This window comes from Opisthorchis viverrini, assembly GCF_000715545.1.
Source record: "Opisthorchis viverrini unplaced genomic scaffold opera_v5_389, whole genome shotgun sequence".
NCBI lineage: Eukaryota > Metazoa > Platyhelminthes > Trematoda > Opisthorchiida > Opisthorchiidae > Opisthorchis > Opisthorchis viverrini.
Window position 1 is genome coordinate 278,033 of NW_008752050.1, and position 23,309 is coordinate 301,341.

The 23,309-nt window shown below is 44.5% G+C and overlaps 1 protein-coding gene across 1 annotated transcript; it reads right to left on the minus strand.

Annotated features, from left to right (window-relative positions):
* Window positions 1-4,070: 4,070 nt before the first annotated feature.
* On the minus strand, window positions 4,071-22,500 carry T265_10657 (hypothetical protein; the record flags this gene model as incomplete). Its single annotated transcript, XM_009177105.1, has 4 exons — window positions 4,071-5,511; window positions 16,834-17,118; window positions 21,479-21,535; window positions 22,062-22,500. 4 exons carry the CDS (start codon window positions 22,498-22,500, stop codon window positions 4,598-4,600), a joined length of 1,695 nt encoding a protein of 564 aa, XP_009175369.1.
* Window positions 22,501-23,309: the final 809 nt, after the last annotated feature.

Here is a 23,309-nt window from a genome sequence, read left to right on the forward strand (position 1 = left end):
TCAGATTTTTGGAGTTTAGGAGCCTGTAAGGAGATATTGCGCAGCCCGTTACACCTTACAAGTACGTGTGTTTAGCCTCTTTGACAGATGCGGTGCACGGCTGTAACATATGTCTGCCACTGGAGCGCATTCGGATCAGTTGCAACAAACAGTTTATGTCATGAACTTTTAAAATATACTCTGTCTTTATGCTCAGGAACATAATGGTGATCCTAACAAACTGAGTCTGAACAAAACGTAACATACTACTCACAAGAACGTTCAAAACTCTAATGGTTTACTACCGGTTTCGCGCCTCCTGGGGCTTATCAGGCAGGCGCAGCTCTCAACTGTCCATCAAAGTTGTGCTTCAGCTGAGGCCCAAATGGATGAAATTCGCTAAATACTTTCATTTGTGCACTAATTTAGCTTCCAAAGGGGGGCTTAAATGAATCCAGCTGAGTTTGCCATCCTAAATGACAGCATTTGAGGAAGTACATCTTAACAATGCCTTATGCAGATCACCACCTGCTTTTATCTGCGCCTCGTAATGCTTCATCTTCTGATGTGAAGTAGATGTTAAATGTTCCTCCACTCGAGTTTTATCTCATTAAGAGTGGCAGGTCTAGTGTAAACGCCCCATTGACGAATTCCACCTATCGTAGTGCATCAAACATTTTCTGTTTCCCTACTTTTCTGTCCTACTCAACGCGATGGCCATATGCCGCATGCCAGGCAGCTGTCAAACCAAGAACTTGATAGATCACACAAGTGTTTTGTGAAGAACTGACACTTGTTGTTCGTAACTAATCTGACAAAGATGTGGAAAACAGGTGTTCTTCTTAAACGTGGACTCCCTCGTCATGTCGTGAAGGGGATATTATCGGGCACCTCCTTAGAAAGAACTGCCTTAAAAGCATAAAAAATGAAGAGAAAGCAGTGGAATTTAAGGTGGTGGAAACTCAGGCATACTTGATGAACCCAAAGAAGAGCGAGACCAGTAGCAGGGTTTTCAGTAGCCCTATGAGTAGTATGTTCTGTGTGAAAATATTCTTCCTACGTCTTCATTTGTAAAAAACGTGGCCAATTTGAATAGCAGTCCACCCGACTATTCGGCTTCGGGAAAGGAAACTTGTTCAATCATCCTCGTGACAGAGCTTTCAATAAGGACCTGAGTGTATGCTTTCTGCACTGAGACAATGGAAATTCTTTTAAATGGCTTCTTTTAATGGTTTTCATGGGGCTGGGATAGATTTTATCGTTTCATCTTGAGTGAGCACTCCAGATATTCAATATTCTTGCAGATCCGTGATTCACACACACAAACGCGACATGGCGAGTCTGCGTACGAGGCTCTGCCATCTCGAGCATTAAGGGGTGGCAGTCTGTCCACGATAACTTATTAAGAAGGCGAATCCTCATATGTAACAGAAGAAAATATGACTATTGCGGCATTAAAAAATACTGATCTATGGTGCGTATCCTCATCCTATTCTTCGGCTGTACAGAAGAAAATATGACTATTGCGGCATTAGAAAATACTGGTCTATGGTGCGTATCCCCATCCTATTCTTCTGCTGTGTTATTATCAGCCGAAATTTAAAATTTGTGTTCCAACAAATGGTACCACGCGCCTTGTCAAGCATAAATTAGGTAGCCGTTCAGCTATAACACCCTTTCGATGCTCAGCTTCCATACCACTTAAAGGAAGCACGAGGGATGCCAATTTTCCCAAGCCTAGATAGGAGCGGTCAGGGTCCCGGGATGGGGTTTGAACTACAGACCTTCCGGTCAGGAATTTCGCGCTTTGATCACCGAGCCATCTCGACCCAAGGCTAAATTAGCCGATAAATTAAATCAGGTTGGGCCAAAAAGTTGTTGAACGTTGTAAGCATCTACCATGCTAGCCGGGCAAACACTTTTAAGTCGGAGAAGGGCCGGTGTGACACTGTCCCCTCTTGAGAACTCAGAAGGTATCATATGTTCTCATTCGTAAGGGGATGTGTCTGTTCCATCTAGGGAACCAGAATGGAAAAATATGCACTGCTTCTGGATAGTGCATTTTACAATAGGGCTTTCCCGCGTAAAAATTAGTACATGGAGAAACTAGAAAGGTACTCTCCTGCAGCCTGGTCCCCATTGGTTCTGCGTTTGGGGCGCATACGTTGGGGTCAGTTTTTTGGCCTCAACCAGCCTTTTATCTTGGCCAATCGGATTTTGCTTGCGGTTGCATTGCGTAGTAAAGCAGCCTGGGTACAGGTTACAAATACTAACCTTATTCATGTTTTTTGCGACTAAATTCATCTCAGGATTCGGTAAGACCGCTCTTTAATATAAGGGGTCATAGTAAAGTTGTTTAAACACCACTGAAAGTCCGCCAATAGTCTCTCACTGTTTGGGACTTATTTGGTAGGCTTTGACCACAGATTTTAACCAGTTTTTGTAACCTGTAAAAACACTTTTTCTCCTGGTTTATCAAGGAAAGTCAGCTGAATGCATTAAACCCTGAAGTGGCCTTCGCGTAGATGCGAAGTTCCTTTTCGTCTAGATTTAGCCGTGGGTGTTTGGTTCCACGTAGCTGGTAGAATTTTACCTCAAAATGTCGGCACAATTGTGAAAAATTGTCGGAAAACGTCTTCACAGTTTACCTGAGGCCCGGAATATTGTCAGAAACTGGGTTTTCAAAAAATGGTCAACATGGTCCCGGTAAAATTTCTCACGTTTTTTTGACATCGTTTTACTTGCTTCTTTGTTCTACCCAAAGCGGACACTTAATGGTGAGATAGACGATTGTACCTTGCAGTCATCGATACCGAGTCTCTGTTTGTCGACCCCCAGCTAGTTACGTCCGTCTTCGTCACGGGTAACTGTTATTATCAGGCGAAAGTCGGTTTGGTTTGAAGTCGAACACGACCTATCAGGATGCGATTTCAGTCCATTGGTCACGAACCACGTGAACAAGGTCAATTTTGTCCAACTTCGCTTTGCTCACCACATGCCTAAGGTCGTTTCAGTATGCCTGTGGCGATTTATTGACCGGTTTTTCTTTGTTTCATACTGTAGCACAGTAGCGCCTTGGAATGAGGCGGTACGTGGTATGGTTTGTACTTTGCACTGTGGCAAGTCGAAGTGCGGTACGTGTCTTTTGAATGCTTTTTGTATATAGTCCATTCTGTCTATTCGTTTATATTCGTTATTAAATTACGAATAATAAATACTAATCGTTCAGCTCTAGCTCCCTTTTAATGTCTGGCTGCCAGTCGGTCAGAAGAGAGAACAAGGGCTGAGATTCAGCCAGGTTGACCAACCCTACACAAGATAAATCGAAATGCTGAGTTTGGGGTCGAACCACAGACCCTAATCGCTGAGCCGTCTCAACCTCACTGGTAAATGTCTGTTAGAAACGGTCACCTCAATCCCCGTTATAATCTCACAGCCTTCAAGGAATTATTCTGTCATCCGTTCCTCCTTTACCCTGTTCTGAGTGTCCTTCACAATCGTTCAAACCGCTACAACTCACAGCTACAGACTGCGTGCTGGCACTTGTGTTGTACCGGACACAGCTTGTTTTAGAACCAGCCTTCTGATCCCCATCGGTTGGTTGTCACAGTCATGTTGTGTGCGTCGGTAGCGATGTCTTTACCGCCCAGTTACATATTCACCTACTGACCCTTCCCACTTCGGGGTGTGCGAGATGGCCCAAGTGGTTAGAGCGCGAATTTACTGACCATAAGGTCCGTGGTTCGAATACGACCTCCGCCACTCGACTTCCCCTGTCTAGGCTTGGGCAACCTGGCAGTATCCTGGCCCTCTTTCAACCCTCGGGTGGCGTGGCAGTTAGGCACCGAATGGGTGCTACAGCTGAACGATTCGATTTTCCTTCCAACTTCTGCTCTGCGTTAGCATGAAGAGAATTCAAAACCAACTCCATGGAATCGCTCATGTTGCCCCCATCCCATTTGTTTTAGGATTTTATGATTTGTTTCGATAAAAATGTAGTTATCACATCTCCCAAACTCTCACTTTGGTTCGTCTCATTCGAAACACTAAGTCTCTATTTTAGAAATTCTGCTTTTATTGTTGTGCCATTACGGTAATACTCTTTGTACATCTGTGAGCACTTATAGCAGGTGTTGCAAAAGGGATGAAGCATACAAGACTGGGAAGTAGCGCCGGTTGCGTAGCAACCGTCATCGCAATTCTCCAAGGTTTTGTACGGATTAAGGGGGGACGATGAACAAGAGAAAATAATGGTCTATCGAAACATGGTAACCGTGTTCAACTTTACAAGATCACGGAGATAAATGCAGCAAAAAACACCCTGTAGACAATTTCAAATGCAAATCAATGGGTCCTGGGTCGTGAAGTAAGTCGCAGCATATGGTCGGGATTCGGTGAGGAGTTGGGTAGATATGTCGGGAAAATATCAGTGACGGTTCGCGATAATTCGAAGGAGGCAACGCATTGCAGTGGACCGCGGGTGAAGTCATTATTCACAGCTTAAGCCTGAGATGTGGTTATATAATCTTTTGCGTCGTTTGATTTGCTGTGGTCCGTCAAGTTTTACCCAGGCTTGAGTTCCATTTAGTACGTAAAAGATTGTCTTTCCAACTTTATTCTATGCTCTCGGAAAGTTGTGTTGCATGTTGCCCGTATTATCTGTCATTTCGGGACCATGCCCCCGAGAGTAATCGTTGAATGGAGCAGTGTAATGATTGGTTAGTGTACCGGAAGATAATTGACCTTGACTAACGGCAGAATATTGATCGAAAGAAATTTCTGTGGCAATTGATGGTGCAATTGGAACGTTCATTCGTTGATTGGATGAGGACGAGGAGAAAGAGGGTACAGGTTGGAAGTGATGAAACTGTCCGTTGGATCCTTCGTACCCAGAGGAATTGGAAGCAACTGGTCCGGAAGGGGTCATGAAAAACTGTTGCTGTTCCACCATCCCACCGAACATTGTCACCGGAACTGTTGGTGGATAAGGCAGATTTCTTTGGGTTGATGTATGCGACACAGGAAAGTATGCATTGTTCCCGGCGTTATTGAAATCACTATTCGAATTTTGATTAGTCGTATTGGGCATGCCAATAAGAGGTGTAACAGTCGTTTGCCCCTGAGGTGCGCCGACCGCATAATACGCTGGACGTGTGGACGCTTCGCTCAAAGAATTGTGCTGCCCTATTCCGTTTGTTGCTGCCGCTGGCCTTATTTCACTTTGCAACAAAGGAGACTGTATACCTAAAAGTGCATACGGCTGTCTGCCAGTCACCTGACTATTGGACGAATGCCTGGACGATGTTTGAAGGCTGGAGGTCTTCTTGCCATTCAGCATTACGTGGTAAGCTTGTGAGCTGAGGTCAGTGGTTCTCAAGATACAACGTTCATTGCTCGAAGATAGGGAGTTTCTAGTCGAGCCTTTGCGACGGCAGAAGAACACATAGGCGACGAGACCCAAAATGATGAACAGCAGTCCAAACGGGATGAGAAAATAGAATAGCACTCGCCTTCCTTTCAGGAATCCCGGATCTGTGAGAGGTGAGTAACATAGATAAGGAATGGTTGCCACACAGTGAAAATACGATTGCAAGAAATTTATTTGACTCATCTACTCCCGAAAAAAATACAAAATTCTGGTCTTGAACAACTCAAATACTCTAATGTCCGGCAAGGGTGAGACTAACGATACCATGCTTCTCTGCCCTCTCACTGTTTGCTTTTCAAAACTTGACTGTGTGGCAGGACACATTATCAAGCAGATTTTGGTATGCCAATTTCACGCAATGTAGCCGTCGGTCAATATATTTGAAATAATTAGAAGCTACTAATCAGTTACTCAGTAGCCTAGTTAAAAAAGAAATCATCGTACTTGCCTTGAACAATGTCGACGTAAATCACGGCGTACTCCATGCTTTTTACGTCTGACAAACTCATGGTCATGACAATGTACTTTCCTGCTTGTTTTTCTTTGTCAAGAGGCTTTTGAAAATTTAGCTTTGTGGTGAAAACTTGCTCAGGTGGTATCTTTGCGTGTGGCTTCGTGTTGTAATACGGTGAACTATCATGCTGCCCCGTGGTATCCGGGGATCGCGAGATTCCGGAGCTGGCTGGGTCGATTGCCTGGGATATCGTTTTCTCCACTACCGCTGGGGAACCAGGCCAAGATCCAAGTATCACAAACACTTCGTTCCTTTCAGCTTCTCTGGCATTGGGCAGTGGGATTTTCCTTGCTCCGTTTTGTTCGTAAGTTGATTCTTCCCCGGGTTCTACACGTTTCAGCCACTGAAAAAAAGATAAGGAGGCGTGGAGGGCAGTGAACTGGCATTATAAACTATGTTAGGACTAACATGTTTTCTCAAGTTCCGTATTCCAAAGTGGATAGGCTGAAAATAAATTGGGCAACCAACTGACCGACGGGTCTGTGATATTTTGAAAGTCCTTTGGATGCAAAACTTTGCCACTTTGGTTAGTGACTAACTGGAAAGTCAACCTGAAAATTTTCCGAGTTTCATTCAAAGATGCAATTGAATATTCGCTCGATGGGAAGCACGTGATCCGGTCAATGAAAACTACCACCGCTGTGCGTGTATTGTGAGTGATACGTGTGCTGAGTAAACATCAGTCATTCTTACAGGCTTGTGCATTGATTTAGTAGTCATCGCCAAATTTAAGACTAATATCAATTCCGTTGGCACTTTTTGCTTTTGAAGGCTTTCAGCAGTTTGTTTTGTTCATTTAGGATACGGTGGTGATTTTGCTGTTTGATCATGGCCGAGAATGTAGAGCACAAATCAGGAATGTCGTGGCCCTAACGACTTGAATAAAAGTTCTCCCATTTGAACGAAGGTAGGTATCACAAAGCTGATGGACTACATCCGGTTTACAGCATGGCGTTCGACATATATCGAATACAAGCCAGCCAAGTATGTACACTGTTTGCAAACCATAAAGCCTAAAAACTACACTGATGCAGATTATGGGGAATTCAGTAAACCCCGAAAAGACCCGAAGCTCAAGTACACAGAATATGGGTTAAAAACATGTTTTGGATGGAACTGACAGATACCATATATCAGTCTGTCTGCATGATGGATCAAGTGGAGAATTCAAGTTCACAAGTTTGAGGCGAAGCAATCGTTTTCGACAGCTTATTTTGGACAACACCCTTCAGAAGGGCTAGGGGCTCCAATTCATTCCACACGTGTTTTTTGTCTCAATGCCTGTTTTTGTGGTGGTCCTTGGTTTCCATAGACCGTCAGAAGATTAACGGTGTTTTGCTGTGAAAGGCATTGTTCGTTTCCGATGGAATGCAAATGAGGAAATAAGTTTCATATGTTACGTAATGAGATATGGGTACTGTCCGGTCACTGATGGAATTTTGTATGTCCTGATCGTATGCTATTGGTCTTACACATCACAACCCCTTTCTATCTTTGGTCAGTCTGAGTTTCCAGGACCGCGTTTCACGTTAGCATAAATTTTCATAGATCTCTCGGAGATCTATGGAAGGTTTCTTTGGGAAACATGATGGGCAGCAGATTACCAACTCAAGCAGGTGAGTAGAAGCACTCTAATTCTTAGGCACAACGCAGTTCTAATAGGGTTGCTGAGAACCCCTGCAAGAGTTTTCAGCAAACTTATTAGTAGTGTGTTACATATAGACAGTGTACTACGGTTCCTCAAATATCGCACCAAATGAAACATGAGGAGGTCTGTCCAGTATTTTACCACTGTCCTTGTTTTAGCCTCATTCCGATATAACTGGTAACCCATTTACCCAAGCAGCCAATTCTGCTCGACGGGGGGACTAAACGTGCTTCAGTTGCACTCACGTCATGATGAGCTGCATGTTACATCAAACATATTGTCCGGTTCCAAGGAGTTCTTTGTAACCAACCCATTGTCAGAGCCTATGTGACTTTTGTCTGAAAGTATCTAGTACTATAAAAAGGCAAGTTCCAAAGCCTATGGTGAACGGTGACGATCAGACGCCAGATATACCCATTCCACTTTCGGATGTATTCTAACCGTATAATAGACACTTGCAAGCCTCTGGAGGGCGAATTTTGAGTAGTATGTGGCCCAAGTAAAAGTGATGTCGAAAATCTGCGATGAAGGTAAAAAAGTTTACATTGATTTGTACAACAAAGTAGTGTGAGTAGCGTTTTCTAACCAGAAGTTCCAGTAGCTGATTTGGCAGGTTCCATAACCTCAGACCCAGCAAGCGAATTTCGCAACTTAACGTTCAAACGTAGTTCAATCTCTCGAAATTGAACGCCCGAACCATCGTTTATTTCAGCCGGTTTCGAAAGTCTCTTAGTTGTACGATGTACACTCTGCAATATTTTGTCTGTTTTAGTTATTTTCTAATGAATAATTAGGTAATAATGAATACTGAGTAGTGTGTTCTCTCAGGGTCTCAATGTCTCGAATAACGTACAAACTGAAACATGAGGTGGCCTTTGTGCAGCGCATTCGGTTAAAAAGGGAATCACCCATCAAAATCGTCCTCATGCGCAAATGAGTTTACTTGGCGCATTTCGCGCTATTTGTGTTCAGGCGCAACACAAAGTTGAGGGAAACTCTGGGACTGAGCCTACCTAATGAACCCCCAAGAAAAACAAAACCTTTAGTAGGTTGTCCACGAGTTTTCGGAAGCAATATGAACGAGGCCTTCTGTCAAGGAAATTCGACTTGGATGCCCAATTCAATATCTGAGCTAAATCTGAGCTAAATCGCCCGTCAGTGATGATGAATGGTTGTTCAAAAAGGCACCTGATGTTTCAGGTGGGTCGATATTCCGGACATTGCTGTACATTGTCTCGACGGCACGCACTACTCAGAGGGTCGGGCAAATGCATTACTTTAGTAATAACAATAATCCAATGACAATTCAACATTTACTACTAATTACACTGTGTTTTTCAAACAAAGCACTTTCACTGCACACAAATAAACACCAGGGCGCCGTTCGCAGTAGGAAGTAGATATGATTCGAGTGAAAACCCATCGAGTGTTGAGGATATGAACCACAGTAAAACTGATTAAGCGGAAGGCACTTTCTGGATACGAAAACCCAACAAACAGACAAATGCCTGACAACTTATTCACACTGAGAACTACGCGGAACAGGTCGAGAACAGTACATCCGTGGTTGAAGGCCTGCTAAACATCTGTTGTCTAACACCCTAGATGCATACCTGTATTACAGGCTCATCACAGGCACATTGAATCTGGGCAGTGAGTGAAGCGCTCGCGTCGCTGGTAAACGTGTAGTTCCTCACAGTGCCGATAATTTTTGGTGTCGCAGAAGGAAGCTCTGTGAAATGAATAAAAATAAATAAAAAGGGAACTAAGCATTTCCTCTGAAAGACCTGGGGGAGATATAAAAACAACGTGATATCCAAAAATCCCCTGTCATCTATCCTTCTTTGTTCAACTGACAAATCTCAATAGGGTGTTCTCAGATTCTGAATTCTGTCCTTACCAAAACAGAATCTTGACTGTTTGTAGAAAAACGTTCCAATCTTTGTAATGTTATCGTAAAATTTACCAACTCTTGTCCACATATGATGAAAAAATATAAGTGGGTTTCCAGATAGTTCAAGTGTAATTAGTCAATGCCGATTTATTGACATAATCTAATTCATTTGGCTATCACAATTTCCGTCAGTCCTGCCTCTGAATGCACTTTGAACCACGGGCAACGTCAAACGGTACGCCATTAGAACAAACTACGTAACGGCCGTTTTCATAATGAGCGAAATTGTGGCCTTACTGCAAAGCTAACATTTACACTAACCTATCCATTTTGTGCTTTTCGCAGCGGGTGCATGACAGTTCAGACAGTAGTCTAGTGGGATAAACCTCAAAACAGCCTTTCGTACTTGAAGTGCAAATTGCACTGATCGCGGGTTCATGGCTAGGAACAAACTTCTAAACACGGCCAACATAAGTGTAGCTTTCCAGAAGGGGAACACCCTGCGCTCTGCACTGGTGCAATTGAAGGCTCGCCTCCCAGCAAACAGAACCGGGGACTGTGTCTACAAAATTAATTGTAACGAATGCACTAAGGTCTATATAGGACAGACGGCCAGGAAACTTCACACCAGAAGCGGAGAGCAAAGTAGAGAAATAAACAGGCGGCCGAGAAACGCGGATGAATATCGAGCGGTACTGAATCGCGGAACACGCACTGGACACGGGACAAAAAAAGATTCAGAAAATGGTGAAATTTGGAGGCGAGGACTACGGTCTACGTCACAAAGACTGATAGTCGAGGCGGTAGAAATCGTTAAGCATCCCGGTGTTGACAGAACAGAAGGCGTGGAACTGGCAAGCATGTGGAGAACGGTTTTGGATCAGTCGAGCTGACAAGTGCTGATGTGCGGCCATCAGAAGGGAGAGTAGTCATCATCTGAATTCCACTTGACCTCCCCCCCCCCACCTCAAGCTAAATTGTCGTAGCACTCACAACCCCACAGAGACCAAAGAAAATCTACCAGTGGCAACCGATCTGAATCCTCAAACAAACCAAATCCGATCAGAATTAATTTGAAACTCCCCCAGGCCACCAAAGCAAGATTTTGACAACCACACTAACCGACAAGAGCTGTTAATTGACACTTAATAATGATCTAGTGTGATAATCTGAAGAAAACTTACTGATTGGCTACCTGCTTACTTGGCCTGATGAAGCTTTTTGTCAAAAGCGAAACGTTACCAAAATAAGAACTCTCGACTGTTTATCAAGCTCCTTTGAAGCTACTACTTCCTTTGTTCAAAAAGAAGTTCAACCAAAGGTTAGCATTATTTCGATTGAGTTACCGCGGTAATTGCCACAATTGTTGTTTGTAGGATGGGTATGCAAAATACATACGGATGAAATTGCTTGTCATTGCCACTGTCCTATGCGTGTAACAGTCGTGTGGCCGTAGAAAGCAAGATATACAAACCACAAAGCAACACAGATTATGATTGGGCCAATCATACTCCGAGTGCGATGGTTATCAATGGCCAACCAGGTTACAGCTCAAAGCTGCTCTTTGTAAACTATTTAAGCGCAGGCACGAAGAAAGGGACTACCCAGCCAACACCGCATTGAAGATGTCTCCCCGAATGGTTGCGAAATATTTTCACATCAATTGCCAAGCTCAACAAACTAATCGACATCTTGTCAAACAAAGCAACACAGATTATGATTGGGCCAATCATACTCCGAGTGCGATGGTTATCAATGGCCAACCAGATTACAGCTCAAAGCTGCTCTTTGTAAACTATTTAAGCGCAGGCACGAAGAAAGGGACTACCCAGCCAACACCGCATTGAAGATGTCTCCCCGAATGGTTGCGAAATATTTTCACATCAATTGCCAAGCTCAACAAACTAATCGACGGCCATCTTGTCAATTGCCATTTAATGCCCTCAGCACATTATATAACTATTTCTCCTTTGTTCCTTGACAAGAAGCGAGTGCTTATATTATTGTTGTTGTTATTATATTTATGCAATATATCGTACAAAAACTTTGCGTACCTCCCCATATTATGTTTCTTCTGTTATATGGTTGTAAGTCTATTCAGGACAACATTGCCTGTCATTCTTCTGAAGCCTTGTTTTTGTCCCAGACATCTGCCTGTCACTTGTACTCTGTTTCATTCGTGACGTGTACTTTGAAAGCCATAGGGGCAACCAAATTCGATATTGAACAGTGCAGTCAGTGTCCTCCCCCCGAATAAACACCCTCCCAACTAACAGCAAACCTCTTTCTTTAGGGAGGAAGTTAGTATGGAGAACCGCAACATCGCCAAGCGAAAAAATTCGACCTTAAGATACTTCTTATTAGGCAACAAGAAACGCCGTGTTTTGGGAAGTAAACTTTAAATAAACGATCAATCCGGTTACTTTGCAAGCGGGTTTTTTGTTTCGGATTTCATTCAAGGACGTCCACTTCAGGCTGGAATGAAACAGCGCCAGAACTAGGTTGTGGTTAGTTGCCCCTGCAATCGGACAAGCCTGGAACCTGGAGATAAAGTGAATTTCGCATGAATAGCAAATTTCACGTCAATCGATAAGTCAGTTGATAAACGCGCGGCGGGAAGCGTCTTCAGTAGTCACGCTAAGTTACCAGGTAATTCGACAAAAATTACCAGGTTACCGCCGGCACCAATGAAGCAATTTATTCCTTGGGACTGATCGCTTCTCCGTCTATCCAGAGATAATCAGATAGGGTTTGCAGCTCTCTTATAAGTTTTAGCCGTACACAATAAAACTTCACGTCAAAAACAGTATGAGTCTGACACTTGATATCATCCAGTCTTTTCACTAATGGGACGCGTTTTATTCGTCTCGTCCAACTTTGACCGCAGTGGCTGACTTCTTGAAGACTAACCAGCTTTTAAGAATGGAGTGTCACCGGGAGGGCGCAAACTTTTTGTAGATCGTACATATCCTTGTTGGTTTTGTGCATTACTTCCAGAACAATTGGGGGTATCTTTCCGAAGTCATTCGGTGAATAAACGCTGAAAATTTACCCAGTCGAAGCAGTGCGTGGAAGTAAGACTTAAATTCAGCATTAGTCATACAGCAGCTGACGTCTGTCTCTGAATCATTTGACCATCGATTTAATGGTGTCTCCTCGAAGTGAGGCCGAAAACAGTTTGACCAATCAGTAGCATTAGTCATACAGCAACTGATGTCTGTCTCTGAATTATTTGATCATCGATTTAATGGTGTCCCTTCGGAGTGAGGCCGAAAACAGTTTGACCAATCAGAGTTCGGTGCATCAGCTTGTTGGAGAGGGATCGATATTCAGGCGTGGAGACTGAGCTAACCTAAATTAGTTTAGCCAGTGCAGCTTGCGAAACACAACATCTTCCATTTTCATCATCTAGCGTTGCAAACGATGTCTCATCTTCACGCCTACCAAGCGTCTCCAGAGCATTTTTGCTTCAGCCACCAATAACAGGCTTTTGTTCTCTCTCGAAGGGCAACTGCCAAGAACATTTCTTATAAGGTGTCCAGTGATGGCACTCGACAGACCTCACCGGTTTCCTTGCGCGGACTAAACATTTAATTCAGGGACACTTTTCAGGAATGACAGTGTCTTGTTATCCACTGACGCGGAACAGTAACTATCAATGTTGACTTCAACTAACTCTTCAAGTGCGCAAACGGGTAGTTCCTTCCACGCCTGAACGGCCACGTCCGAAGTCATTCAATGTATACATTTGAATGCTGGGTAAATAGTCCGGTATGAATATAAACATCGAATTCAAGGGCAAACCAAGTCACTTAACCTGGAAGATGAAAAAAGTGGATGCACCAAGGCAAGCCGACAGCGGCGCGAGCGACTTCTGTCAATCATGCGAGGAGATTTTATCAGACTGAATGATTTCGATTGGCTGTGCAGTTAGCTGCTATCTGTCACATCCGTCCGTCTCCCGTTGACTCCCCAACACCCGCACCACCACCACTCGATGCCTACGGTTGCTAAACTGAATGTGTCCACTAATATCTGTCCGTCAAAAAAGTAACTTTTTACAAACCTTGTCAACATACAGTTTCTGTTTGTTAACTCATCGGTAGGTGAGATTGAAAACTAATCAGGATCACCAACACTCGTGTTTGTGCGTGCATGCACACAAGCCTCTGGTAAAACTGGTGGAGATTCATCGTTTTGATTGACAAAATCCCTGGTGCCCGACCCTGCGCGTCACGCCTTTCGTATACAGTAGGATGTTGGCAAGGTATAGTGTGCGGAGAGGGGGGGAATGGGCCGATGCGTGAGTCATACGGGAGAGTCACGCATCACCAATGTTAAGCTAAACGTGAGGTGCACCAGGTTTAATCTCTTTTCCAGTAAAAGGACTTTGTTTATACCGCGGTACAACTTTACCTCAGTGCTCTGATTTGCCAGTGTGACAGCTAACCTGACCAGTCTGGCGTTTCAAGAAGCTCCTTAGCATTTGCTTGGTTATGCACTACTCATAAGGTTGCTGAAAACTCCTCAACAGCCCACGACCGGTTTCACCCTTCTTGGGGTTCATCAGGTAGGCGAAGTCCCCGAGTTTCCGTCAAACCTATGTTCTAATTGAAACCAAATTGTACGGAATTAGCGAATAAACAGTCATTTGCTTACTAATTTGGATCCCAGCTGAATCTCTCGTTTGCGATGTTTCCAGGCAACTGAGTTGGCCTGGGGCAGCACATTCAGGTGCCTGGAAAGAAACATCAAAACCGAGAGATTGAGCTGGGATCCAGGTGAGTCTCTCGAAGAACCAAATTAGTTTTGCAAATGATGTAAATTCGCTACTTTTCTAGGTTAGTTTTGAGGATTTCGCTAGGTTGAAAGGTCGCTGAAATTAGCTGATCAAGACAGATAGGGTTGTCCGCGGCTAGTCCGTGAATTAAAGAAGCTTATTGACTCTGGCCAGTAGGAACCAATGACTGTTTCAGGGAACATGTAGACATACGAACTTGGTGGATTGTACAAAAAAGGCATCCGTTTTTAATTTCGTCTTTCGAGACAACGTCGACGATGGAATGATACCAATCTCCCAGTAAATATCATTTTTCCGTTCTATTCCGCTGGGAACACTTTATAGCAGGGAGAGGAAAGGTCAACAAGCACCGCAGTGAAATAATGCATCCTTAGGTTCAGAACTTCCCGCATAATCACTACTAGCCTTGTCTCACGTACAACCACCACATACTACTAAAAAAACAACGTGTTTAGAAGTTTACTCACCCAGAAGCTTATTTGTGTTTATTCTCAATATGACTGCCTTCTGAAAGTTTGTCCGCTATCATACTGTTGGGGTTGAAATTTGTCTAGGGATTTTTTAATTCAGATTGCTGCGAATACTCCTCATAGCTTGTTCAAAAGCAAATTGATTTCACATTCACGTCACTCTGGTTTGAACAGCCGTCCTCCCGTCCGGGCGCGATTGTTCTGGTGAATCCACACCAAAGGGGGGAAGAGCTGGACTCGAGTTTCGCTGTTATTGGAGCTCATCGGCAGTGCATATCCAATGGCCGTGCCGGGGTTTGAACGGAGTTTCAAGATTCGGTGGCGCTATCTGACTGGGAAGTCCCGACTGGCGGGTCAGTCGACACAGCCAGGACAGTTACTGGGTCGTCGTACCGATGATGTGTCGGGCATGCCAATCACATCGCTCAAGCGTGAACACGTTCACCCGTTCAGACGTGATAGTTCAGATGCGTCCAACGTGCGCTGGTGAGATAGTGGTAACACGTTCACCGCGCATGTCAGCTGTCCGGAGTTCGAGCCCGGCACGACCATTGGATATGCATTGCTGATGTGCTCCAATAAGAGCGAAACTCGAATCTAGTGCTTTCTCCCCTTTGGTGGGGGCTCGCCAGAACAATGGCGCCAAGACAGGAGAACGACTGTTCAAATGAGGGTGAAGCGTTCATCTGTAACACCCTTCCGGTGCCTAGCTGCCATGCTACCCGAAGGAAGCGCGAGGATTGGGATACTGCCAGGTTGCCCAGGCCTAGAAAGGGGAAGTCGAGAGGCGGAGGTCGGATTCGAACCACGGACCTTCCGGTCAGTAAATTCGCGCTCCAACCACTTGGGCCATCTCACCCCGAAACGAGAGGGATGTGAACATGAACAGTACACATCCTGCAAAGCCCACAACGAATGGATTTCGTCAAAGCTCTGTTAGAACTTTTGATGATTTCCTTCACTTTTATGTATTTATGACGGATAAAATTATCTCGAACGGTGTTTTTTTAGGCTTCCGTCTAGCAACATCAAAATTGTACCGCCTAAAACCCGCTGTTGGTCTTCTGAGTATAAAATTAGGGCATTGTGTGTGCGTGTGTGTGTTTCATTAGCCTGCAGATCAGTTTACGATGAGTACATCTCAGAAAATTTTCCAGACAGTGTCGAAGAATAGTATGAGATGCACAATCTGGCAGTTATTTTCCCTAAGTTGGACTGGGCTGATAATAATCTGGACCTGAATAGAGCAAATGCAGTGGGAATACACATTTGTCGAGAGTTCTAAACGGACGGAAATAGATTATACGATGATGCACCATGCCAGAGGAGGGTACAGATGGACTGGCTGTTAACTGAAGCTATTCAAGGGAGTTGGAGAGAACGGGAGGATGCAATACGGTTGGGACCATAGAGGATGGAGGGCTTTTGGTGGAAAGCAAACACGCTTTCAACGGAGCATTTCCTTGAGGTCAACTGATGGACTAACTTATTTAACGGTCTGTAGCCTAGGATGCTGGTACAATTAGTTAGCAGGCGTAGAGTATTGCTCAGGTATTGAACGGTTATATGTAACGTGTTTCATCCAAGAAAGTCACAGCAACCCAGGGTGGACAAAGTCGGGTAAGAGATACAAACCCGAGACCTCTCATGTGCCGGTTACACCCGCTGGCCAGCATAACACATGGGCATTTGAGCTACAAATGAGCGAAATACATTCCCGGTTGGGAAGCCAGTAGCTGAGAATTTTCGGGGCCTCTATCAAGCGCGTTAGAGAATTCTAACGATGTACGAGAAGTTTACACTCCTGGGGGAACTAGTCAACCACACTGCTGTTCAAACGCTCGAAGTTTTCAACCCCTTAGCTGAAGGTCATGGGTTCGAAACTCTCTGAGTTTTGTCAGATGCGCACCGGTGATGATTCCTAATGAGGATAGAATGACTTTACAACGCTTCTTTCGGCGTAAATTGGCCTCATTTCAAGGGAGAAATATCATTTGAAAGCTACCTAGTCTCCTGCAAGCCACAACCCTGGTAGATCCCTGGAAGCGTTCGAAGATGCTGCATCAGCAAGTGTGGAAATGAACGAAACATATCCTTACCAGTAACAACGAGGCGATAAGTGTAGTTCAAACTCCCGCCGATGTTGGACACCTGACAAGTGTAGTGTCCCGTGTGCTCACGACCCACATGATCGATTGTAAGTATGGGTCCACGTGCACCTTGACTTGTCGTGATCCAGTCCGCGACAGTGTTGCCCATAAACCAGCGGTAACGAATAGGCTCGGTTCCATCGGCTTCGCAGTTTAATTTGACCGTAGAACCAACTGGTTGTTCAACGGTTATCACTGGATTTTGTTTCAATAACGGATCCAGGAAACAAGGGGCTGTACAAACAGAGTAGACGACGAATTCATAGGACGACATTAAACACTGTTGTTCATTGCTAGGACGGAGTTACAAATGTGCGTAAAACAAAATTACTGAGCTATCTAATGACTCAAATTGACTACAAATCTTCACCCTGGGGACTCCATTGGAGTCTCTCTGTCTCGTTATTGATTTTTACTCTTATCAAAGTCGCATGTTGCGCTTCTAGGCATTGTATACGGAGAGCGAGACGGCCTGTGCAATCGAATGAGATATGGAGACAGTAAAACGAATAAGTAGTTGGGCTTGAGCTGGAAATAACGTTGAGATGCGAATGATTTTTTGTGATCTCGATTCAACTGTGGGGTCTCCAGTGTTTTTCAAACCGACTGGCGTGGAAGATCAGTCAACGGCTGACTACGTCCACATTCATCTCTTTTGGTGAACAACTAAACCTATCCATATGGTGTTTTATCCGGGTGAACGCAATCAACACATATTCAATGTATGCATACACTCAGTAGGCCGTACTGTATTATGACCAATGAGGATCCAGTATGGGGGACAACAGTTCTCAGACGAGTGTTTTGACGTGTTTGAATATGCTATGAAAGAGGGATGGGATTCAGCTGAGTCAACCGGTAACAGAAATGTAATTCATAAATGAAGATGAAACCTTCATGAAGCAAACTACTCACAAGGTTGCTGAAAGCTCTTCGACAGCCCACGACCGGTTTCGCCCTTCTTGGGGCTCATCAGGTAGGCGCAGTCCCCGAGTTTCCTTCATCAAAATACACTGCGATATCTCGAATATCGTACCAACTGCAACATGAGGTGGCCTGTATGCAGCACATTCAGTTGTAGAACATCATAAACGAGAGATTCAGTTGGGTCTCTCGTGAAAACCAAATTGATTTGCAAATGAGTGTATTTCTCGAAGAAGGTGAAACCTGTTTGTGACGGCGCCCATCGCCACAGAAATACGCCAATCTATGTTACCAAGGGCTGGCTGGGTAGACTGGTCTCGTTAGTAGTGGCCTAGTTTACACCGACACGGAGTTAGATCTTTCCATTAAATTTAGGGGCGAAATATCGTTTTGAAACTAAACGGGTGAACGCAATCAACACATATTCAATGTATGCATACACTCAGTAGGCCGTACTGTGTTATGACCAATGAGGATCCAGTATGGGGGACAACAGTTCTCAGACGAGTGTTTTGACGTGTTTGAATATGCTATGAAAGAGGGATGGGATTCAGCTGAGTCAACCGGTAACAGAAATGTAATTCATAAATGAAGATGAAACCTTCATGAAGCAAACTACTCACAAGGTTGCTGAAAGCTCTTCGACAGCCCACGACCGGTTTCGCCCTTCTTGGGGCTCATCAGGGAGGCGCAGTCCCCGAGTTTCCTTCACCAAAATACACTCCGATATCTCGAATATCGTACCAACTGCAACATGAGGTGGCCTGTATGCAGCACATTCAGTTGTAGAACATCATAAACGAGAGATTCAGTTGGGTCTCTCGTGAAAACCAAATTGATTTGCAAATGAGTGTATTTCTCGAAGAAGGTGAAACATGTTTGTGACGGCGCCCATCGCCACAGAAATACGCCAATCTATGTTACCAAGGGCTGGCTGGGTAGACTGGTCTCGTTAGTAGTGGCCTAGTTTACACCGACACGGAGTTAGATCTTTCCATTAAATTTAGGGGCCGAAATATCGTTTGAAACTAACATTCACAGAACATGCACAGATGCCCAGTTCCATTACTATTTTTAAGGCAGAAATTGCGTCGATTATCTGTAGTTTGTTTAAAGCCTCACTTTAAATTGGAAAAAACTCCCGTCTGTTCTGGCGCGACTAGTCTGCTTGGTTCACACAAAAAATAATGACAATGAACTGAGGTCCTGGGACACATGGGACACTTACCTGATCATCGTCCGAGTATTCGAACTCATCAGCCACATAATTTAAGTGAAGTTGCTTTCAAAAGTTTACAGTTGAAGGACGGTCATCCTTCACTGCGTTTCAGAACTGAGGTCACACTCTCGACGTGCGCACTGCTGATGGGCTATGACAAATGTAGGTCTCGTTCTGTTTTACGGTGGACTAATCGATATAATCGCGTCAGGGCAGGAGAACTGTTCGAGGGACTGTGAGTTGAATGAAGTTGTTCAATGATCAATTTTTCCGTGTCGTGATAAATTGATACAGTGTTTCTAATCCCTTCCGAACTCAGCCATTTATTAATGAAGACAAATCGGAATGATGAGTATTGGCGCGTATAGGTTTTATGACGGGATTTATAAGTGCGAATCATAGGCACCCAAATACGTCTTCGTACCTGTCAATCATTTCATCTTCCAACATGGAGACTGTTTTGCACTTCCGGTAAATGAAACTTCTAGCTCAATTAACTCACGTGAAGTCGGGAAGAGAATAGTGGCCCCGATTAGTACTGTCTGCTGAGGACATATACAAAAAGTATTACCAAATTCTGATGCGACCTGGCGGATTAGCTTGGGTGATTTGCCCACTGTGGATTAAACTGCTGAAACACACATGGGATTCGCTTCGTTGCTACAGTAACACCAGAGAAACCCGATCAAGTCCAAGTGACCCAGTCCTAACCCGTTAGGTGTATTGGTTTGGGGGTCGGACATACCACGTGATCAGAATGTCTGATGGATAAGCGGCCTGTGAGGTCTCAAGTCATGTGAGAAATTGTCCACTGTTCAGTCGGGGACAGATCACGAGCACAGGCTTGTTTTTCTTTGAATAGGAGTATCGTATCCTTCGGCTATTTAAGCTATTTCTGACTTCAGTTCATCCCTGTTAAACCCCATCGTTTTCTGCACTCTTATTCAAACTATACATGAATGAAGCTCATGGGGTTCACGCACAGGTTGTTAAACCCGCCTAAAATTATGAATCCAAATTGTGGGGACTCCAGCCAGCAAAAACCAAGAGTGCTGGTAGAAATCCGGAAGTTAGTGAGTAGATTTCATCAGGGGAGGGCGAGCGGCAGTCTGTAGTAGTGTGAAACCATCAAGCGTGAGTACAACTGTCTGATTTGTAGCTTGGCATTAAGTCCAACGCGGCGAGAATTTCGATCTCGAGGCTGTGAACTCAGTCATGAAGTGTTTTATTTGGTTATTCCAGTGATTTGCAACTTCCTGATGGCGCCCCTTCAAAACCTTCCAGTTCGACTGAACGCGAACGCTGTAAAAGGCTACTTACCCTTTGCAGATCTCTGCAAACAAGATATGAACTCACGGTGTCAAAGTATCCGTATACAGGCTAATAAAACTAAGTTGGTCTACAGGACCATACCGGTCGTTGCAGAAACCCACACGTTTTTTCGTGCGAATACTTCCATCCGCACAATCGAAACTTCCATTAGAAAGTTTTAGGATGCTGAGCATGTGTGAACCAGAAAGCTGCACATTGTTTACAGGTGGATGGTTGCCCCAGTTCCCAAAAGTTAGGAAAATGGCATTGTTCAATCTGTTAAATATCTTGTTTCTTCAGTCATACTCTCATTCGCGTGGGTGCACTGTTTGTACTTAACTGAGCAGATAGTCTGTCAAACAAACTTTCTGCACAGTGCCTGCCTAGCGGTAGCCGATTGTGAAAAGCATCTGGAAGACCTAATTACCGAGCGACCAACAGTTTAAAATATTTCCTCTTCAGACACGCTGATCACGTGACCTAATAATCGAGGCGAACGGAAGACAGCTGATCCGTCCGCTGCAGGCTTCCTGTCTCACCAGTGTCCAACCTGTCAAACGTGGCAGCCAGCTGATCGAACACCCGCGTGCCCTGACAGGCAAGCCATCAAAAATATGCCCGTTAGATGGGCAAAGATGATAGGTTACAGGTCGATGTGCTGTTGGAAATCGGTGATGTTGAGTTATCAGTTTGTTCGTTTACGTGTCATGGACCACGATTTCATTCGAAAGAAATAACGGTCTGATCAAGAAGCTGGTATGCAGAGAGACGTTAAATACGAGCGTTTCGTGTCGAGTTGGACGGGTGGACAGGTTGACGAGCGATGAAGACGATGCAATGCGGACCACACCAAGTGGGCCGTAATCGTAATGGACCGGAAGGGAAACAATGTGAATGACGCGTGATTGGTAAGGTGCATTCTGCTTGTATTGTAGGCATCTGATGGGTTGTCAGAATGCAGACAATATTCCTGTCTGGCATATTGCTTGGCCAGAGGGCTTGAAAGTGCGCAGATTCTGATAAGTCGCATCGAATACAGATCTTGAATTGGGATATACTTTATGGAACATTGTTTTAGCTGGCTTGCAAAAGAATCTAGCTCAAGGTGATATAAAATTTCAGAGTAAAAGGTTGACATACCTTTGACATTCTGATGGGTTCGTGGTGTTGGGGCACATAGTAGGTTGGAGTCTGGATCTAAAAGAATTTGTAAACAAATGAATGACTGTGATTAGGAGTGCAATATCAATTTTCTTACAACCTGAGAAGCACCACAAAACCTTTATGTTCGCTGCAAATTCTTACTCAAAGGGGACTGGACGCTGAGACGGTAGTTCCATCGTAAGACCACCCCGAAGTGACACCAATCACATCAGTAATGACCTAGTGTGAGACCCCTAACAAGATAATGCTATTCTACGAGAGGCCAGGGGCCTCCGTCACCGAGAAAGTCAATCTTGAGAAAACACTATACGCAGCTCTGAGTGAAAATCAATATGTGAGTATTTGTGTACATCCATTTATTTCAGCTAGTCGTTGTAAAACCACGAGCTGAAATTGCAGAGTCTTGATTGCGAATAAGTAGTTATAAGAGTGTTCTCTTAACAAAGGCATCCAATCACATTTTGCCACCGGTAGATAGGTGTCATCAAGAAATTAGCTGAGCCTCTCTACCCTAATTATCCATCTACTGTAGCCTTGTCAGTGTTTGAAGGGAGCTTACCTCGAACGTGAACCTCAAAAGTAACCTCCCTTTTCCCGAATCCAGTAACTCCGGTACATGTGTACGTCCCCGAGTCGGCTACCTCCAACGGCACAGTGACTTCAAGCACTCGACGGTTCTGACTGAATCGGTAACGTGGATCTGAGTCCAATGTGTAATCAAGCCGGTCGCGTACACGCCAGTGGTAAAGCACACCAGAAGCCTCATCATGTTGGATTGTATTGGTCCCCGATTCACCGAAGTCAGTCAAACTGCCGGATGAGGTGCTGTGAACGGGACATTCGAGCCTTAAGTGGTCCCCGATATTCAATCGGATCTGGTTATTGTGGTTAGCGACAATGGGAACATGTGTTTCAGCGCCACCTGGGAAGAGGGACAAAAATAAGTAGTAAGTGCCACAATGAATATGTTGTGTAGAGTATTGGAATTGGGCAAACATTCAGTCGGTTTTCGATCAGAAGTCGAAACGGCCAAAAAGCACTTTGCCCCACAATAGAACCACGTCGTATGGAACACCGTACAAACACCGAACAGCTAGAACCATCTATACCAGACCTCAGGCCAGCTTCCTCGCTGTCCCAGGTGCGGACTGACAAGCGACAGCATCCGTCCAGCCATCACAAGTCAAAGCAAATGGCTGCCAGATGAACAGCGTCCCAAAGTGGAAGTTGTCCGTAAGAATCGAGAATCACGTCAGTTGGAAGGATATGTCACGAGGCGGCTACGGACCACACGAAAGCATGATCAGTCAGAGCGTAAAAGGATCATGATGGAGCATTCTTAGCTCGTTGCTTCTCGCACCATCACGAGGACTCTAGAGTGGCCTCATGGGAAATTCTGCGATAGCCCTGTAAATACGGTTGCACTAATTTATCCGGGTCTTCATAAAGGCTGTCTCAAGATACTGTGCCACGGTGGGCGGAAAACAAGCCAAGTACCGACGTAGGAGTTCCACTACCGTTCGCAAGGTGCAACAGATGGAGCCGAATATGGTACTATCGTTTTTGTCCGCGTCATGCGAAGTTCGAAGTGATTTACAACTCCTCTGCCTAACAAACAAGCTGTCAAATACTATTAACACTACTAAGTTACTTTGAATTTCAGCATATCAATAAAGGGTGGTAAGAGCTCGTTTGAATGCACCTGTGATGCCAGCAAATGGCAGATCACTGTATCGAATGGGTCACGTGACTGCAGTTTTGGCAACCTTAATAGCTTGTGGGTTAGTGAATTCTGCTTCTGTTACTA